The following is a 17,073-nucleotide window of genomic DNA, read 5'->3' as shown; positions in this document are numbered from 1 at the left end:
CCCATCTGATAATAGGGACCGTCTTCACTGGTAATTAAGACTGTAGCTGAGGCCCCTCCTCTCACAACAGGCCCTGCATCCCAGGCAACCATTCCAGGCTCCCCAGCAACTGAGGCCCAGTCTGGCAGCAAGGATGGTGTCTAGAAGAAGGCCTCAAGGATAAGAGGTAAAGAGCCTTCAAGCCTGCCTGTGATAAACCACAGCTTCTGCCTAGCTCAGGCCATTACTCCCACATCCCACATTTCATCACGCTCCCCTACTGGTGTGCCTATTCTCCCTCCACTCCAGCCTGCTGGGTCTCCTGTCCCCGCCCCCTCCAAGTTCTCCACAAACATTATCCTCTCAGAGCATTCAACACAGGCTGGCTATTGTACCTGGGCTCTTCCACACCCCAGTTAAGGGCATCTGGGTTCTTCTGATACCCCGGGGCCCCACCAAGGCAGCCTTTTCTCTCAATAGGATTAGTTCCAAGTGCAGAACACAATGTCAGTGCACACTGGAAATCCAGCAGACAGACAGACAGCAGGGGTGATCTACCTGGACTACAGAAGCCCATCCTATACCCTCACCCCTGCAGGGGTCATGCCCTCTAGAAGAAACACAGCTGAGGCCCTGTCAGTAGCCCTACAATCCACCTCTCTTGCTGAGTGACTGGAAGAGTCTACCTCCTATGCACACTGACTGAACCCACAGACTGAACCCCAACCATTCATTCCCTAGGAAACCAAACTCTGAGGGGTGAGTCTGTTAGCACATCTGGCCCTCCAGCCCTTCCAGGCCTACTCAATGGCACAAAGCCTTGACCCCTTGGCCAGCACAGGTCCCAGGCTCCTCTGCCTCTTTACCCATTTACCTTTGGCAGCCTCAGTTCGTTTGGGCAGGTCCAGTGTGTCAAAGTTCCGGTCTATCTCTCCATCCTTCTTACCTGGAACAGAAGGGTGGTAGGCATTGAGAGGCAGAGTCCATGAGGGACAAGTCTGTGCCAAGTTAGGCACAGCCCTCTCCTCCTCAGAGCCCAAAGGGGACAGGGCACTAAGAACACCCTGGCAGAGACGTACTATCCTCAAAGGAGGCAGGCTGGCCCAGGACGTGGTGGCGGTGGAGCCTAGGAGCAGCCTAACCACGTCCCAAATACCTAGACCTCAGCTCTCAGCAGGGCCAGTGACACAGCATGCTGGACCACACAGTGCAACAGGGCTGGGCCAGAAAGTTCTGTCCAAGAGGAAAACTGCCCCTGATGGCAGATGTGGGCCAACCTTTACTCTACAGAAGGATGGCCATGTTTAGACTGAGCCCCTGCGGTAGCCTGTTTGAACTCTCAATCCCTTCTCCTTCAGCTGGAGGAGCTCTAGCTGGTGCCCCTGCCCTGCTTACCCATATAGTACTTCTGTGCCACACACCACCCACTTCATCTGGGGCAGATGGTCTGGTACTGGCCACTCCCCGGGCCCTGCCCACTGTTTGCTCTGTCCCAGTGCTGGCTCGGTAGCTTGTTCTGATTTTGTAAGCAGCAGCCCCTGGGCCTCCCCGCCAGCCCAGAGCTAGCATTCCAGCCTCTGTCATGTCTATGCTGTTGTCATGGAGATGGCTGCCCTTCCAGGGGACTGGGGGTGGGGCAGGACCTGGAGGCTGGAAGGCATCCCAGCTGCCCTATAGTTGTCATGGAAATAACTGCCGGCACTTAGGGAACATGGATGTTACTCTGTTGCCCACTGCACTTGCCAGAGCTGGACAGCAGAACAAACAGGGACTCACTCACCTTGGTGGAACCACTCCTCTGGGCGGCGGGGGTAAGCACAGGAAAGAGGAGATGAGCCTCAGCAGCTGTACCCTCCCATGACTCCCACCCATGCCAGGCCAAGCAAGCAGGCTATGCAACCTCACTTGAGGAATTCTGGGGGCTCAGTACCCATAAGGTACAGGGAAGACCTATGGTCAGGGGCTAATGAATGCCGTACACCTGTCCCACCGCCACTGCTGGAGGATACCAGTACCTGAAATCTCTACCCTGTGCTGTGAGTGCCTGGCCAAGTGAAGGAAAGGGGTGTGCTTACAGGCTGCTCTGTAAATAGCCAGGTAGTGTCAATTGTGGGCCCTTGGAATCCTTCCCTAGAGTACAGAGACAAAGGTGGATACCACACCATGGCCCACAGAAAAGGATTAAGCTGGACCTTGGGTCTGCACCTTTCCCAACTTGCTGCATGCCCACGGGGGCTGACTAGATAACTTCTAACCTTCAGGAGTATCTGCCATGGGCACTGGAAAGTTGAGGCCTGGGAACAGTGGGAAAGAGATGCACCCCCGTCTCACCCACCCACCTTTGGCCTTCTTGCCACCAAAGCAGCTGGCATCATCCTTCCTCCGACGCTGGGAGGCTGTAGCACTGCCCTGGATCCCAGGCTCAGCCTCCTGGTATCTGTCAGCCCCCGGAACCTCCTTGTGCACGTGGTAGGACAGGTTCCGCATGATGCACACGCAGTTCTCTACGGACTGTGGGAAGATGTGGCCTGGTTGGGCAGGAACACCGGACAAGGGGGTGCTGATCTTCCCAGACGCTACGTGTGAAGCCATGGCCAGTGAACACCCATGGCACTGTCAGCCTAAGCTGGGGGATCTGCCGGGAGAGACCATGTCCCTTGCTCTGGGTGGTTCCTACTGCTCCCACTGGTGCCATTCTAGGGACCTCCCAGCCTGGGGTCCTGTTCCTATGACTCTTGGGTTCTGAGAACTAGAAGGGAAAACTGTGAGCTCGTTTCCACCTGCCCCACCCACCTTATTGTCTGTGTCCTTCCTGCCCACGGCTGACTGCAGGGCATGTAGGAGCGCGTCCACCAGCCCTTCACACTCACGGAGTCGCCGCCGGGCCTCTGCACCATCTGAGCTCACATTCCTGGGTGGAAGGGAGCAGGACCACCCGTGATCCCTGTTCTTGCCTTACTGAACACCCCAGCCCACTAGGCCTCAGTGGCTTTCATCTGTACAATGGGTCCTGCTGGATCCCGACTGTCTCAGGCATTGGGCTTTAGCCTTATATCTGTGGCAGAGGGAGCAGGTTTCCTGGCTCCCAACTGAACTGGAATAGGACAGAGATGGGCCCCAAGAGGCCAGAATCTATGATGTGCAGATATTTTTGCCCCATCATCTCAACAGCAGTTCCCAACATCAGGACCCTGCAGGGTCATGATTGTACAAAACTGAAGGTCGAGCAGGACCTCAGGGACTTAGGATTCCATCTGTGGGTGTGAGGACAGCATCACTGGAAATCCCAGGGACTTAGGATGTGGCTCAGAAGCTCCTAAGATTGGATGAGCTGGGCTATGAGCATGGCAGCTCCTGCCACCCTGCAGATCTGGCCTATGTCCCACCCCTGCCCGCACCTCAGGCAGCCTGATGTATTCTTGAAGACCGTTGTCCACTCAGCATCCCGGGGCTTCGAGTCTTCATTGGGTTCTCGCTCCCAGCCTGAGTGGGGTACGATGACCTCATGGGTCAGCGTCTGTAAGCCGTGGTCAATGATGACCATCTTCAGGGGCTCATAGGACGACAGGTTCCAGAGTGTGCCTGTAATGTGCCACTAGTCAATCTTGATCATGGCCTTCCTGCCTTGGCCTCCCCAGGGACGACACTTGTGATCTTTCCCTCCTTGTGAAGCTAGCACAGTTGTTACTGGGTGTTTTGGTTTTTTGGTTGTCTCAGGGATGGCACCTCGGGCCTTTGCACACGTTAGGCAAGCACCCAGCTCACATAAGAAGTTAGGAGCAGTGAAAGCTATAAGAGGTTCTGGGTTCCCACAGATCCTGGCAAGATGCACTGGCAGCACCTAGTAGTCGCTTTCAGCTAACAGGGAAGGGACAAGTTGTAAGAGTGGCACAGCCAGTGACAGTTTACCCCATCCATTCCTGCCACTTGAGTGGGTGGACTGGCAAACACTCCTGAGACCACAGGGCCATGGAGAGATACCCTATGGACCCCACCCCCACCCCAAGTTCTCCATGGCACAAGCCCTAGTCCTGCACTCATGAAGGTAAGGAACCAAGGAGGTAGGGTCTCCCATGGCTGGGAGAGTTGGGGACCCCATCCCAGCACCTGAGCCTGCTATACTGTTTCCCCACTTACGGGCTGAGCCATGCTCTTGTCAGCCATGGCCAAGGCCCACTCACCAGTGACCAGCTCACGGACCTCATTGTCACGGGCAGCCCTCAGTAGGCGCACCAGGGCTGGCACACCCCCGCAGTCCCGGATGGCAGCCTTGTTGTCAGCATCACGGCCATAAGAGAGGTTGCGCAGTGCCCCACAGGCCCGGCGCCGCACCTCAGCCCGAGGGTGATCTAATAATGCCACAAGCAGGGGCAGCCCACGCAGCTGCCGCACTCGCCGCTTAACACCCTCATTCTCAAAGCAGAGGTGCTGCAGGTAAGCTGCTGCATTGGCTTTCACAGGGTCCACAGGGTGCCGCAGCATGGCCAGCACCTCTGGCAGCTCGGGGTCCCGCCAGCGTGGCTCTTTTCGGGCACTATCCACTGAAGGTGAGCGCCGCACTGCTCGGTCCAAGCTGCCTAGGCTGCCCCTCTCAGGCTGGGCCAGGGGAGCCGTTGCTGCTGGGAATGGAGGTCGCTCGTCTATCAGCTCACCAGCATCATCTGCTGTGTCCTCAAAGGCCCTGTGTGGGTGAGCACATCCTGTCAACACCTTCACAGTAGCCAGCAGCCCTAGTCCACTACCCTGCTCAGGGATCTGGGAATTTCCTGCGAAGGGGAACTGACAGCATCCTGTATCTCGGTCCCAAACACAGTGTGGACACCACAGCCCAGCCAGTGCAAGGTCAAGGTTACAGCCACAGGCAGCCATTAGCGGGCTTGCATCCCTCCCATGTCAGGACGTCCACTAGGTAACAGTGTTATTTAACCATGGCTTAATGTGGCTCCACGTGGCATCTGTCAGTGACAGGGCAGGAACCCTACCTCCTTTCTGTAACATCAGCTGACTATACCAGCACATGAAGGCAGGATTCCCCCTTTGCGAATGGCCATTGCAGTCCCACCATCCGATGAGACACGTCTTTGGCTCTCAGATGCCCTATGAATTCAAGCCCTCAAGCCCATTTTCCAGGGAAGGGTCTGAGACTAGAAAGGTTAGGTAACTTGACCAGAGTCACACAGCAAACTCTAGACTCAGGCTGTGTGGTCCTGTTTTCATGCTACAGATATAAATGGGGAGGGCATAAAGGGCAGGATCAAGGGCCATGACAAGAAGGGCCAGGGCCTTTGGGTTTCAGCTATCGTGCATGGTGGAGACTTAGGGTTAGAGACATCAGAGGCCTTAAGCAGAGTCACACCATAAGCATCTGATGCCTGGGTCTTCATAGCCAGCTGGTTATTAGAACAGAGGCAGCTTCAGGCAGTGACACCAGCTTAATACCTATCACCCCAGGCCTGTTCTTGCTGCCATCCTTGAGAAGAGATGAAGCCAATTCAAACATAAATATAGCCTCATGGCCTGTGGAATACTCTGTATCTAGGAGTGAAGACAGAATTTCCGGAAGAGGCAGTCATAAGCAACAGGTGCTTACCTGGCACGAAGGCCCCGCCCATACTCAGGTCTCCTCCGAGCTGCTGTGCCATAGTCAGGCTCCAGGTCAGGGCCACCCTCATCATCGGCAGCCAGGCTCCGTGTATCATCCTCAAGGCCATACGGCTCAGCCTGGAAGTGCTCAGGCAGGGAGCGGCCACTTGGTGGTCCAGGCTCAGAGCCCATGGGGAAGGCTTCTCGGCGGCCAGGCAGCGTAAAGCAGCCATCACCAGGCCCCGGGCCCAGGAGGCCAGAACGTGGGGGCCGTACCCCAAGCCCTCGGGACAGGCTACCATAGCTTGGAATATCACGGGGCTCAGGGCCATCAGGAAATCCACCTCCACTGCTGAGGTAGGCTCGGGAGAGAGTGGCTGCTGGGCCACCACCACGCAGAAAGAAATGCCTGTCCAGGGGCCCATCAGCGAAAGAGCCAAGCGGGGGGCCACCATCCAGCAAGGGGAGTCCATCTGGGCCCAAAGGCACCTGGCGTACTGTCCTTGTGGTCACAGTCTTGACCGTCTTGGTGACCTGATGGACGAGAAAGTAGCATATGGGCTTGGTGGTTCTAGAGACCTGGACAGTGTCAGGGTTCTCCATCCAAACAACAAGCAGTCTTTAGGGGTCAGCTCACATGCCTCTCCCACAGAAAGATGGCTATGGTTGTCCATCCTGCCCTCTTCTTGCCTGGGCCCAGCCATACCTTAGTCTCAGTGCGCCGGGTTGTGCCATCTTCTGATGTGACAATGGACACGTGGGAGGTGGGCGTGCCAGGGTCTTCTTCCACCGTCACCGTCTCCTCCAGCACCTCAGGTGCCTCAGGCATCGTGGCCAGCGATGCCTGGCTACCCGGGCTCTGTTCCTAGAAGGAGAAGGGTGTCGGAGGTCAAGGCTCCATGTACAACAGATTCTGCCTCAGATATCTGCTGACCATGCCCCAGGGGTTATCAGTTCTTCAACACGCAAGGGGAGTCCATCTGGACCCAAAGGCACCTGGCACATTGTCCTTGTGGTCACAGTCTTGACTTTCTTGGGGACTTGATTGACAAGAAAGTGGTATATGGGTCTGGTGGCTCTAGAGACCTGGACAGAGCCCTGAAAAGGCCAGGGTGGCTCAATTCTCCTGGGTGCAAGGTGGCTTCCCTAAGCTGCATGGCTCTATATTACAGGCTTCTCTAAGCCCAAAGAGGGACCCAGAAGGCTCTGCAAGATGTTCTCCTGACATCACTTGCCTCCTCAAGTTGGCCTTCCTCCCCATTCTACTCTATAAACTCCGAATGACCAAGTCTTGGAGTCACAGTTTCAGCACGGTTCACACAATCCTGTGCCAAGATCAGCCAGGAGTCCTCACAGTTCCAAGATGGCCACCTTCTACAGTACAGCAGGCATGCACAGTGCTATGATATCCTTGCTCCTTCCAGCCCAGAGGCTCTTGGGACATGGAGACCAAGCATCATAGCAGACACTAGATATATGGATTCCTACCTGCGGCCACCTTGTCACCATCCTGTGAAGAGGCATAGTGTGCAAATTCTAGGTAAGACAGCCATGGACTGAATCAGACTAGCCAGTGTGGAAACCAACTCCAAAGGACAGGCCAGCTCCTGCTGTGCAGAGTGGCACATGGATCTGAGAGCCCATGGTCTGTCCTGGGCTCAGGGCCTCACCCTGTCAACATCTCAGGGTTGGCATCTGGCCTGGACAGGGGCTGGAACTCAAGCTACTGTGGGTGGGTTAGAGGGGACACATTCCTTTGTAACCATGGCTAGGTCAGCAGAAGGCTGTGCCTCGCCCACCCAAGGCCCAGGGAGAGTTAGTAGTTCAAACTGCATCTTCCCCAGCTCCGGAATCAAAATGCCCTTTCCTGGCCTGGGAGATGCGCTAAGTAGGGGGCCAGCCTGTCCTCACAACAGGTCTTCCTGCAGAGGCCATCAGGACAGTAAACCTCAGGCCAGGTCCTGTCCTGGGGAGTCGCTGGCCCCTGAGGGAGACAAGTGTACAATTGTAAGTGTAGCACTAGCATGACAGGACATCCTGGGCTCTGGTAACACAGGAAAGTGGAGGCACAGAGCACACCTCTCCCTCCCTCAGGAGCAGACTGGAGATTTAAGAGATGACTTTATAAATAAGAACTGAGGCCTGGCCAAGCAGAGGAGGTTTGCCCAGAACTTCGCAGTCCTAGCAGGGGATTTCAGGAACGCATCTGACAAGGAAGCCTTTGAGCTTTGCCTCACCTCTTCAGGACAGTGCCTTGGCAGTTGCTTTCCTAGCCTAGGGATGAGAAGGAATGTCTGCTGTTCCCTGGGAAAGAGAAATAGATGAGGCCCAATGTGGGGACAACTGGAAAAATGCCAGACTGGGTGACCTGGGCACTTCTCCAAGGACACTGGGTAGTTGGGACAGCTCTGTGCCGAGGTTTGGGCTGTCCCATCTCTATTTGGTGACTGAATGTCAAGCCCTAGCTTTCGCTGCTGGACCCTGGGGAGCTAGTCAAGAGGATTTTTTGTTTAGTTAGCTTTTTTCTTTTTTTGGGGAGCAGTGGAGTGGGACCTAGGGGCTGCATTCCTATATGTGGAGGAGGGGGAGGAGCAAGGCTGAGGGTACATGTTGCTTGGGACATTCTGTCAGGGGACAGGGCCCCTTTGTAGATTTGCATTCATCTACATATATTAAACATTCAGAGAAGAACCCTACCCTACTCCCTATCTAGGTGGTAAACAAGGAAGGACAGAGGACATTGTGAATCACAGACCCTGGGCTGTGCTGAGGGTATGACACATAGCAACTGGAGTGGTCTGGAGAACCAGGGATCCAACAAAGGGTGGTAACCCGCAGTACTCACACACTAACATATGGGCTGAGGGATCCTGAGCTTCCAGAGTCTCTGCTAGCAAATGACCTCAGGAAGCTAAAAGCAGTTAATGACCTCACCCAGGCAAGCAGGCGTGTTAAGTCAGCCATGTTCCTGGGAAAGTCAGGCCAGCTACTCATGCCTGGGCACAGATCTGGACTCATACAAACGCATGTCTCTAAATCCTCAAACAGGAGCACATATATATGCAATATATACACAAGTTCCCAGTCAGGAACACAGGCACAAGTGCCCTGATGTATGCACATGTCCCCTGCTCTCAAACACACTCTATCTCCCATCCATTATTGGTAGTAGCCCTTACATGTGCTTCCAACATACAGGGAAGGAGCCACTGACACCCAGTCACCAACTGACTGTTGGGTTTCAGTGGTAGTACATACAGATGGGGAAACTGAGGCCTTTGGTTGCAAGATACTCAAGGCCATCCTGGGACTCCGCTTCTGTAATTTCTCTGAGGTGGGTCCACGTAATGGCGTGCTGACAAGCAGCACAATGGACTTTCAACAGGGAAGGCTGCTAGAGGGTCTCCATTTTCACACCTACCTACCAGCCAATTCGTTTCCCTGTACTTAGCTTAACAGTTGATTCTGAGCTCTTCCCCTCTGGACCAGACACGGAGACCTTTCTGAATATTGCCATAGCCCCATGCAACACATTGTGTGCCAACTATGTATGGTCACCCCTCCCTGGCTCCAATCTCAGCTCTTCTCCTCTAGCAGATGCTATATCCTTTCTCCATACTTTGGAGCTATAGGGCCTGGACAGGAGAGGGGTTGCTGAACAGAGCTGGGGTTTGCTAGAATTCTCCCTGCCTGCGGAGGGCTACCCAACCACCATGCTCCCTAAAAGAACCCAAGGGGCAATGACGAATATAAACCTCTGGGAGCTCAGCTTCCTCATGCAGAGAAGGGAAGGACACAGGAACTCATCCCACCTATCTGCCCAATGTCAGGACCATGGAGAGAAAACAAAGATATACTAGGACATAACAGCTCATGCACTTTATGGATGAGCATCTAAAGTCTCCATCATGCAGAACAGACCACAGGCCTTTGAGCACTGCCCTGTGCAGTCCCTGTTGTCATACATCAACTACAGAATGAAGTGAGATGCATACCTGGAGCCTACACCTCCGGGGTCAGGTCCTCAGAGGGCACAAGACGGCTACCAGGGGATGGGTGGATTGACTTATCAACTCCAGCATGGCCCTCCTAAGCAGAATGTAGGACATGTCAGGCTGGCATCTCCTACCAGACAGGCAAGGCCCATGGTCACCACAGAACACCACCTCCTTTCTGCCTCTGCACAACCCTTCCACAGCCCACAGGAGCAATGAGCCTACCAGGGTGTGGCCCCAGACAGTGGCTAAAAGGCCAACGGACACATGGTGGGTTGAACAGGCTGGGGAGGGGGCCAAGCGTCACCATTCTCAGCTTTCCTTAATCCTGGAACTCAGAAACACTGGCCATAAATCCACGACTGCCTGGGCAGTCAGTGGTCAGAACCTATGGACCACATTAGGTATGTGACAGAGTTACCTTCTACCACCAAATGCCTTTTGGGCAGTCCCTGCTCCATGCAGCCTCAGTTTCCCTACCTACTAATAAACTCCACTCCCTCTGAAACACAGTACAGGTTGCATACCTGCCCCTCACCAGTACTGGAAGGCATATAGCCTGGTGCCAGCAGACCCCTCCCGCCACCACACGTGGGCAGTACTAGCCTCTGCTCCTCCCTTACCCTCCCCTCACGTGCAATGCCGTGGCTGAGAGGGTTTCCATTAAACCTCCAGAAGCTGCTCCACTGGTCCCCAGAGTGAAGTCGGAGGCGCATGTAAGGGGCGGTGGAGGGGAAGCGAGAGAGCCCCCAGGGAGCAAAAGGCCTAAGCCAGCTTCCTTGGGCTGCCGGGCCTCGCTCTGTTCGGGGAGGGGCTGCTGGGAAGGCCTGTGCCCCGCCCCCTCGATCCCCGCCACCTGTCCCACGATTCTGGAGGGGTGCACCCTTCCCAAGTCATGCTCGATCCGAGCGCTGGGTCTCCCGGCTTGTGCCTCCACGCGGGGCTCCAGCCCCTGCCAAACAGCCATGCATGGTGCTCGCACACGCCCCCTCCGCACAGGGCAGAAGATTCACTCCCGCCACAGCTCCTGGCCCCGGGGTCAGCAAAGCCGGCTCGAGAGCAGACAATAGCTGCCGAGGGCTGGCGGCTCGCCTAAACAAAAGCGGTCTTTCTGGGTAGGCCGGGGCCTCAGGACACCGCCCCCGCCCCCCCACGCGGGGACCGAGTTCTTTCTAACCTGTCTGAGTTCGGCCGGCATCGGACTGAGGCTCGAGGCTGCAAGCCGGCGGAGGCGGCTGCTGGACCGCAGCGTTCCGCGGGCGCCTCGGCCGCTCCAGCTCTACTGACTCGCTCCGGTGAAGGCAAACCTGGCAGCGGCCACGACCAGCAGCCAATCGGGCGGGGCGCACCCAGGCGGGGCGGGCGAGGCTCCGCCCCCCACAGGCAGGGGCGGGACTCTGCAGCTAGGCCTGACGGGTCGCCAGCCTCAGGTCTTGGCTTCCAGTATCAAGCCTTAGAGTCGGTACCCCACCTCCACTTCCACACCAAGGGACTTTGGCAAAGTCTTCCTTCTGAGGTCTCAATCTACCCCCAGTGAATGTGTATACGCCCACCCACCTCTACAGTTGTGTAAACTGAGGTCCCACAGAGTAGACTAGGGGCAAAATTACCATCCTGGTACAAGCTACTTATCCTAACTGTAAGTCACTTTCCTCCAGACATGTTTTGGTATGGCCAAGCTGCAAATTCTCAGGTTATCACTCCACATAGGTCTCTAAGTCAAGGTCACTACAGAGCTTAGTGGGGATTTTCGTGCAGGATACCAGTTTGTGTCTTAAACTCCTCATCAAAACACAAGTCCGTATCTTCTCACCCTTTGAAAGCTATTACAATATATCAAAGAGTGGGGCAAAAGACCAAGTCTGGAATTGCCCTGGGCTAGAAAGTCCCTGGGCTGTGGCTCTCTTCAGGAGACCTGGAAATAGAACTGGCTTCGAACTATTGGGAAATGACAGATGGGCTGTGGGCATCGGAGCCAGCAAGATGTCTCCTACTCCACCCTAAGCCTTCCAGCAGCCACACCTGGGGAGTTTGACTGCTGGAGGAAAACAAGTACAGGGAGGGGAGGAGCAGACACTAAGGCCATCCTCGAGCCTGCTATGCTGCAGAACATACCAATGACTCCTTCATCACATGGAAGGAAACAGAGTAGAGCCAGCCCAAGGAAGCTCTGAGGGTACTCCAGGGAAGGGGCCCAGGCTGGATTCCCTGCCTCCTGTCTGCTCCTCCCCACCCAACGTGAAAAGTGAAACTTGCCCCGGGCCCCACCATGCCTCCAGGATGAGCCATTGATAGAAGCTGCACTGTGAGATGCTCAAACTTGCTCATGCTAGTTGCCCGCTGGCCTCAGTTTCCCCACGCAGACCAGAATGCCCTGACTTCTGACTCCTTCATCACAGTCACACTGTTTTGAGGGAATGCAGCCCAGATCTTATGTTGAAGTTGTTTCAGTCTTCTGTGTATTTTCTAGATGCTAGTGTCCCAGCCGCAAACCCAGTTTGGTTAAGCCTGAGGCAAGTACAGTAGCCCAGCTGCCAGATCATAGTGGTATGCTGTGCGCCCCCACCCCTCAGCCCAGGGTGAAGGTTAGATCTGCTCTAGCTGATGAAAGGCAGGTAGCCAGGACCGTAGAACAGCCCAAGGAGCAAGGCTGCCAGGTTGCAGGCCCCAGATACCTGCCTTGCCACCACCCCAAGTTCTCAACAACTTATGCTGACCTGTGTGTGCCTCAGAGGTAGGTACCAAGTCACCTCTCACTGAGATTAATACACAAAGATTCAACACTGAGGCAATGGCCTGACCAGCCCACGTCTCTTCACGTCCCCATCAGCCTGTCAGATGCAGCCAGAGCCAAGAAAGCCAAAGGTGGGATGGGACAGTGGGTAGGGAGAAGACAGTCTGAGGACGGCAGCTCCAAACTGTGGGAACAGCTTCCTGCCAGGGTGATGACCCCGTGGCTACCCTCCCATGTTGCTTGTCAGTGAGATGGAGAACAGAGCCTGCTCTGTCCTGGAAGGACTGCACTGAGTTCCTTGGGGCCCGAGTAACAGCCTCAGGGTCAGTGGCTGACACTGACCTCAATGGCCCCCATTGAGTTGTTCTACTTCCTTTAGAAGGTTAGGGAAGGTTACAGGTACAGAACTCACTATTGGTTCAGTATGGTTTTATTTGGTAGGGTCTCCTGTAAACAACAACTCCCAAGGTCTCACCATCTGGAAGACCTAGGGTTTGGAGTTTGACTCAGAAAGCTCCTCATGGGTGTGTCCCACTCATCCAGGCCCACTCCCCATTCCTAATTCACTGTTCTGCCATACAGAAGCCACTTAGCACCACGTGGTTGAAGAAAGGGCTCTTCAGCCAGATGTAGTGGGAGATACCTTTAATCCCAGAAGTCACAAGGCAGAGCCAGACAGATCTCTTGTGTGTATGAAGGCAGCCAGGGCTACATAGTAAGACCTTGTTTCAAAGACAAAAAAATGGGGTGGGGGGAATGGCTCCCAATGGGTTTGGGGGTCTCCTGGAGATCTGGAAATCTTTAGTCCTGGCTGCTCTACATTTTAGGTGAGTAGATGTGAATGGATATAGGAACCCTTATCTGTGAACCATCAGACAAGGACAGACTTGGGGGCCAGTCTCAACCTGTCCCCGGAGCCTGACACAGGCAGCTTGTCTATGAGTCAGTCATGCCCAGTGCTTTCTTCCCTCTCTGGCTAAAATGGACCAGGGTTCCTCCAGTCTCTAGCAAGCGTATGCTAGGCATAGTCCCCAGGATGAAGGTCCAGAAGGACCGTAGAAGGGCGAGGACAGTGATGCAAAGCCTGGAAGGGCAGCTGCCAAGTTTAAGAGTACAGGAGTCGAGCATGGGAACTGAGGATCCGTCCACAGTGAGCTCAGAGGGCAAGTGTCTGTTCTGGGTGGTGAGGAGTGGCCATCTCTTCCTGCTGGTAGCTGGGTGAGCCTCAGCCACAATGGAAACCTTGATAATCACAGCAGATTCCAAAATTCTGCATTTCCTCATGCTGGGACCTCCCTACATCATGTGTAGGAAGTAGGAAAGGGCCGAGAAACTCTGATGCCTGGCTGTGCACCCCCACCTGAGCATTCTCAGGTCCTGGATATGGAACAGAGCTCCCCACCAGAGGCCTGAACACTATCTACAGGAAATGGACAGGGGAGAAAATGATGCTTCTAGGTCATTGAGCTGTAGGCAGATGGTGGGATCTTGCTAGGTTAGACAGAACAGACCCAATCCAGCTACCTAGGCACCAACGGCTCACTCACTCCATGGAAGGGGCTAATTCTGAGGGCCAGGCATGTCATGCTCTTTTCTTCATTCCATACCTGGCATAGACAAATGGAGCTTCTATCCCCACGGGATCTACTTTTCTTTCCCGCCTCAGGCCCCAGCAGTCCTACAACAAGTCACTGCATGCTAGCTGTGATCCACCAAGACCTCAATTGTTTCCCTACTTGGCTGTCTTCACCCTCCTCCAGACTTTACCTGCAGAACCAGCTGTTGCCAGGCCATTGGCAGGGGCTGCCCACTGCCCACCATTCCACCACTGCTCATGCCAGGTTGCTGGGCACGCTCCAGCTGCAGGGCAACGTGACGCCGTTCTTGTTCCAGTGCCCGTGTTAGCCTCTCGAAACGGGCCTCCTGTTCCTTCACTGAGGCCAGAATGCTGGCGGCCGAGTGCACGTTGCAGTCCTCCATAACCAGGGTGCCAGCTGCCTGCAGGCGAAGGAGAACAAGCTCAGGGTGGGGCGGAGCATGGACCTGGTGAGGCCATCCTGGGCCCCCTGCCACCCTACTCACAGATCACAGGACTCTCCCAGGCCAGAGCATCCAGCTCTCTGGAGGGAAGCTGCATTGATTAAATTCTAAATTAAAAGCCATTAATCTGAAGCTGGCCGGAAGCAGGCAACTCCCTCCCTGGGAGGCTGGGCCTCTGACCCAGGCACTTCAGTTTCTTGCCAAGCCCAGCTGAGCCATGGACCATGGGTGTCTTAGAGCCTGGTAGGAAGGATGAGGAGAGCTGGTGTGATAAGTACTCTCTATCTTCCAGGCTTCTGGTTGCCCCTGATTCTACCAGCTAATAATTCCTGTCTCACAGGGACTCACAAAGGGTAAGGGCCATTAGCAGTCACATAGTCGGTATGGCCAGGCCAGTGCAGCTAGCAGGCCGGTTGTGAGAGGCTATGCCACTCCAAGCACAGGACACCAAGGCAAGGAGGTGAGGACCACTCCCTTGTAGCTGCTAGAAATACTGACTGTGGACCAGGAGTCAAAGCTCCATTCACGGCCACTCCACCCAGGACAGGGTGTCTCTGCTTCTCATAGCTGAATAATACCTGGCAGAGGTTCTGGCAGAGCTACGTTAAGTTTAGACTCCCCTTGCTTAAAACCGGCCTATGTGTGAGAGGCCCAGCCCTCAGGGAGGCTCAGGCCTGCCCTCACACTAGCCCAGTGCTGTTCCTTGAGCCCAAGAGACCCAGGGGATTGGAGGGAATGGGGGCTTGATGTTTGTGGTGATAAGCCATCATTTTTCCTTGCCACTCATTCTCTGGCTGACCAGTGTGTTTGTTTTTCAATAAAAAGTAGGCCAAGTATGCAGAGCCCAGATCCAGGCTCTTGGCTGCTGCGGGGGTACAGCCATACGCCACCCTCAGTATGTGGCCTGAAGCCCAGTGCTGCTTGGGACCTGCTCCCAGATGGCCCCACCCAGCCCACTGAAGCAGACTGCTAGCCCACTCGCCCTGGAACCAATACAGTGCCTGAGCTTAGAGAAGAAGGCCCCTGCATGGGAACGCCATGTATGTACTGGGTGATACCCACAGAAGACCAATTCTTCAGCAGCCCAGTGGTGACACATGTACCTCAGAAGTAAATAAAGCACACTCCACCTAGCAAGACAGCTGGGGAAAATGAGGCCCAGTGAAGGCAAGAAGTGTGTATTGGCACCCCCACAGCTGTTCATTTCCTCTGCACCTGTCACACAAATAAAACTGCCAATGTGACCCTACACAAACACTGGTGTGGGCAGAGGAACTGTCCCCAGTCAACCATAGCCTGTAAAATTAGCCAAACTTCCGTTGGGAGAGGTGGTCATCACTAGGAAAGAAACAGGAAGGGAGGACCAGATTGGGCTCTCTAGCAAGTGTGGCATGCAGAGACAAAAGACACAGTCAAATAAGGGGCCTCAGGGCCCATCCCACAGCAGGGCCTAGGTGTTGCTGAGCCAGGGAGATCATGTGGGCTGAGCCTTGAAGAGGGTCCCACCCTGGAGAGGACGCTCACCCTAGGGAGGGCTGTGTGGGTAATGGCGCTGGACCACTTGAACGATCGTGCCTGAAGCACCTAAGTGAACTTCAGACCACAAGGCGGAAGGGAATGTCGACCTTGTGGACCAGAGTTCGCTTCCTTCCATCCTGTATAAAAACAGGGATTCATGCCTTACCTCTGATTTCATCCCTGTGCCCTCCAGCCCCATCTGACATAACCAAGCCTGGGCTGTAGCCTAGAGATAGGTTCCCAGCCCCCAGATACCTTAAATATGCCACAGCTCTGGCAAGAAGATTTGCCACTGACTCTAGATGTGGCTGGAGGAGTCCAGAGGCTAAGATGAGAAAGGGACTAAACCTCACACTGACCTTTCCATTGCCCAATTCAGCTAATTCAGAGCAAATCACTGTGTTTCCTAGGGAACACCCCCAAACACTAGCTAGACTGGGGAGAGGTAGAGCCTTGGCAATTCCCATAGGAGAGCCTGCCAATGTGTACCCTGTCTGCTCTTGGGTGTGGTACTGACCCCAAAGGCTGTGGTACCTATCTAGGCTGATCAGAGGAGGTCCACACATGAGACACTGGGGTTCTTGAACCCCAAAGGACAGGGTTTTATTCTGTTTGTTTTTGGATTTTTGAGAGTTTCACTTTATATCTCTAGCTAGCCTGGAACTTACTATGTAGACCAGGCTAACCTCAAACTCCCAAGGATCTGTCTGCTTCTGTCTTAAGTGCTGAGATTAAAGATGTGTACCACCATGCCCAGCCCAGGGAGGCTTTTCTTAGATAGTAACTCAAAATGCTGTTTTTATATTAAAACAATAACTATAAAGCTGGGTGCAATTGCACATACCTTTAATCCTAGCACTTGGGACAACCAGAGCTCCACAGTGAAATTCAGAAAACAAACAAAAACAATGAATAATACTGTCATGGAAAGTAAAATGCATTTTTTTAAATTGACCATACAGACTTCAAAGCTGCTTCTCCCAAGTAGGACTTGGGGGCAATGGGCTGTAGGTCTTGGGGAGAGGTGGGCACCAAATATGCATCTGCTGGAGCCCAGGGGTCACCTCAGGACAGTCAGCAAGTGTGATGTTATGAGCCTCAGTTGACATCCTTCACTGCTGGCCTCTACTGGCCTGGGACGACCCAGCACCATGCTCCACACAATACCCTACCCAGGCCCCAGCAACCAACTGCACCATTCTTGCTCAATGTGCATGAGACAGA

General features: G+C 54.5%; 1 protein-coding gene across 7 annotated transcripts in view; it reads right to left on the bottom strand.

Moving 5' to 3' along the window:
• Window positions 1-17,073, bottom strand: part of Arvcf (ARVCF delta catenin family member) — a 61,233-nt gene that overhangs the window by 4,333 nt on the left and 39,827 nt on the right. For 2 of the 7 annotated variants that reach the window (XM_040751180.1, XM_005077514.4), the window contains exons 3-11: window positions 14,059-14,289; window positions 6,269-6,427; window positions 5,570-6,096; window positions 4,161-4,660; window positions 3,378-3,561; window positions 2,773-2,890; window positions 2,319-2,490; window positions 1,760-1,777; window positions 854-925 (exon numbers count right to left, since the gene is read on the bottom strand). In XM_040751180.1, coding sequence (XP_040607114.1) covers window positions 854-925; window positions 1,760-1,777; window positions 2,319-2,490; window positions 2,773-2,890; window positions 3,378-3,561; window positions 4,161-4,660; window positions 5,570-6,096; window positions 6,269-6,427; window positions 14,059-14,271 — 1,963 coding nt within the window. In that variant the 5' untranslated portion in view covers window positions 14,272-14,289. Of the gene's footprint in view, window positions 1-853; window positions 926-1,759; window positions 1,778-2,318; window positions 2,491-2,772; window positions 2,891-3,377; window positions 3,562-4,160; window positions 4,661-5,569; window positions 6,097-6,268; window positions 6,428-7,799; window positions 7,867-9,557; window positions 9,652-10,734; window positions 10,889-14,058; window positions 14,290-17,073 lie in introns of those variants that run through there. The other 5 variants (XM_021231474.2, XM_005077516.4, XM_040751181.1 and 2 more) reach the window with 5 other exon arrangements.

The sequence above is a fragment of the Mesocricetus auratus genome, unplaced genomic scaffold (genome assembly GCF_017639785.1).
Source record: "Mesocricetus auratus isolate SY011 unplaced genomic scaffold, BCM_Maur_2.0 Super-Scaffold_100008, whole genome shotgun sequence".
Lineage (NCBI taxonomy): Eukaryota > Metazoa > Chordata > Mammalia > Rodentia > Cricetidae > Mesocricetus > Mesocricetus auratus.
The sequence above is the reverse complement of the archived record's forward strand: the minus strand, read 5'-3'. Positions and strand labels throughout refer to the sequence as shown.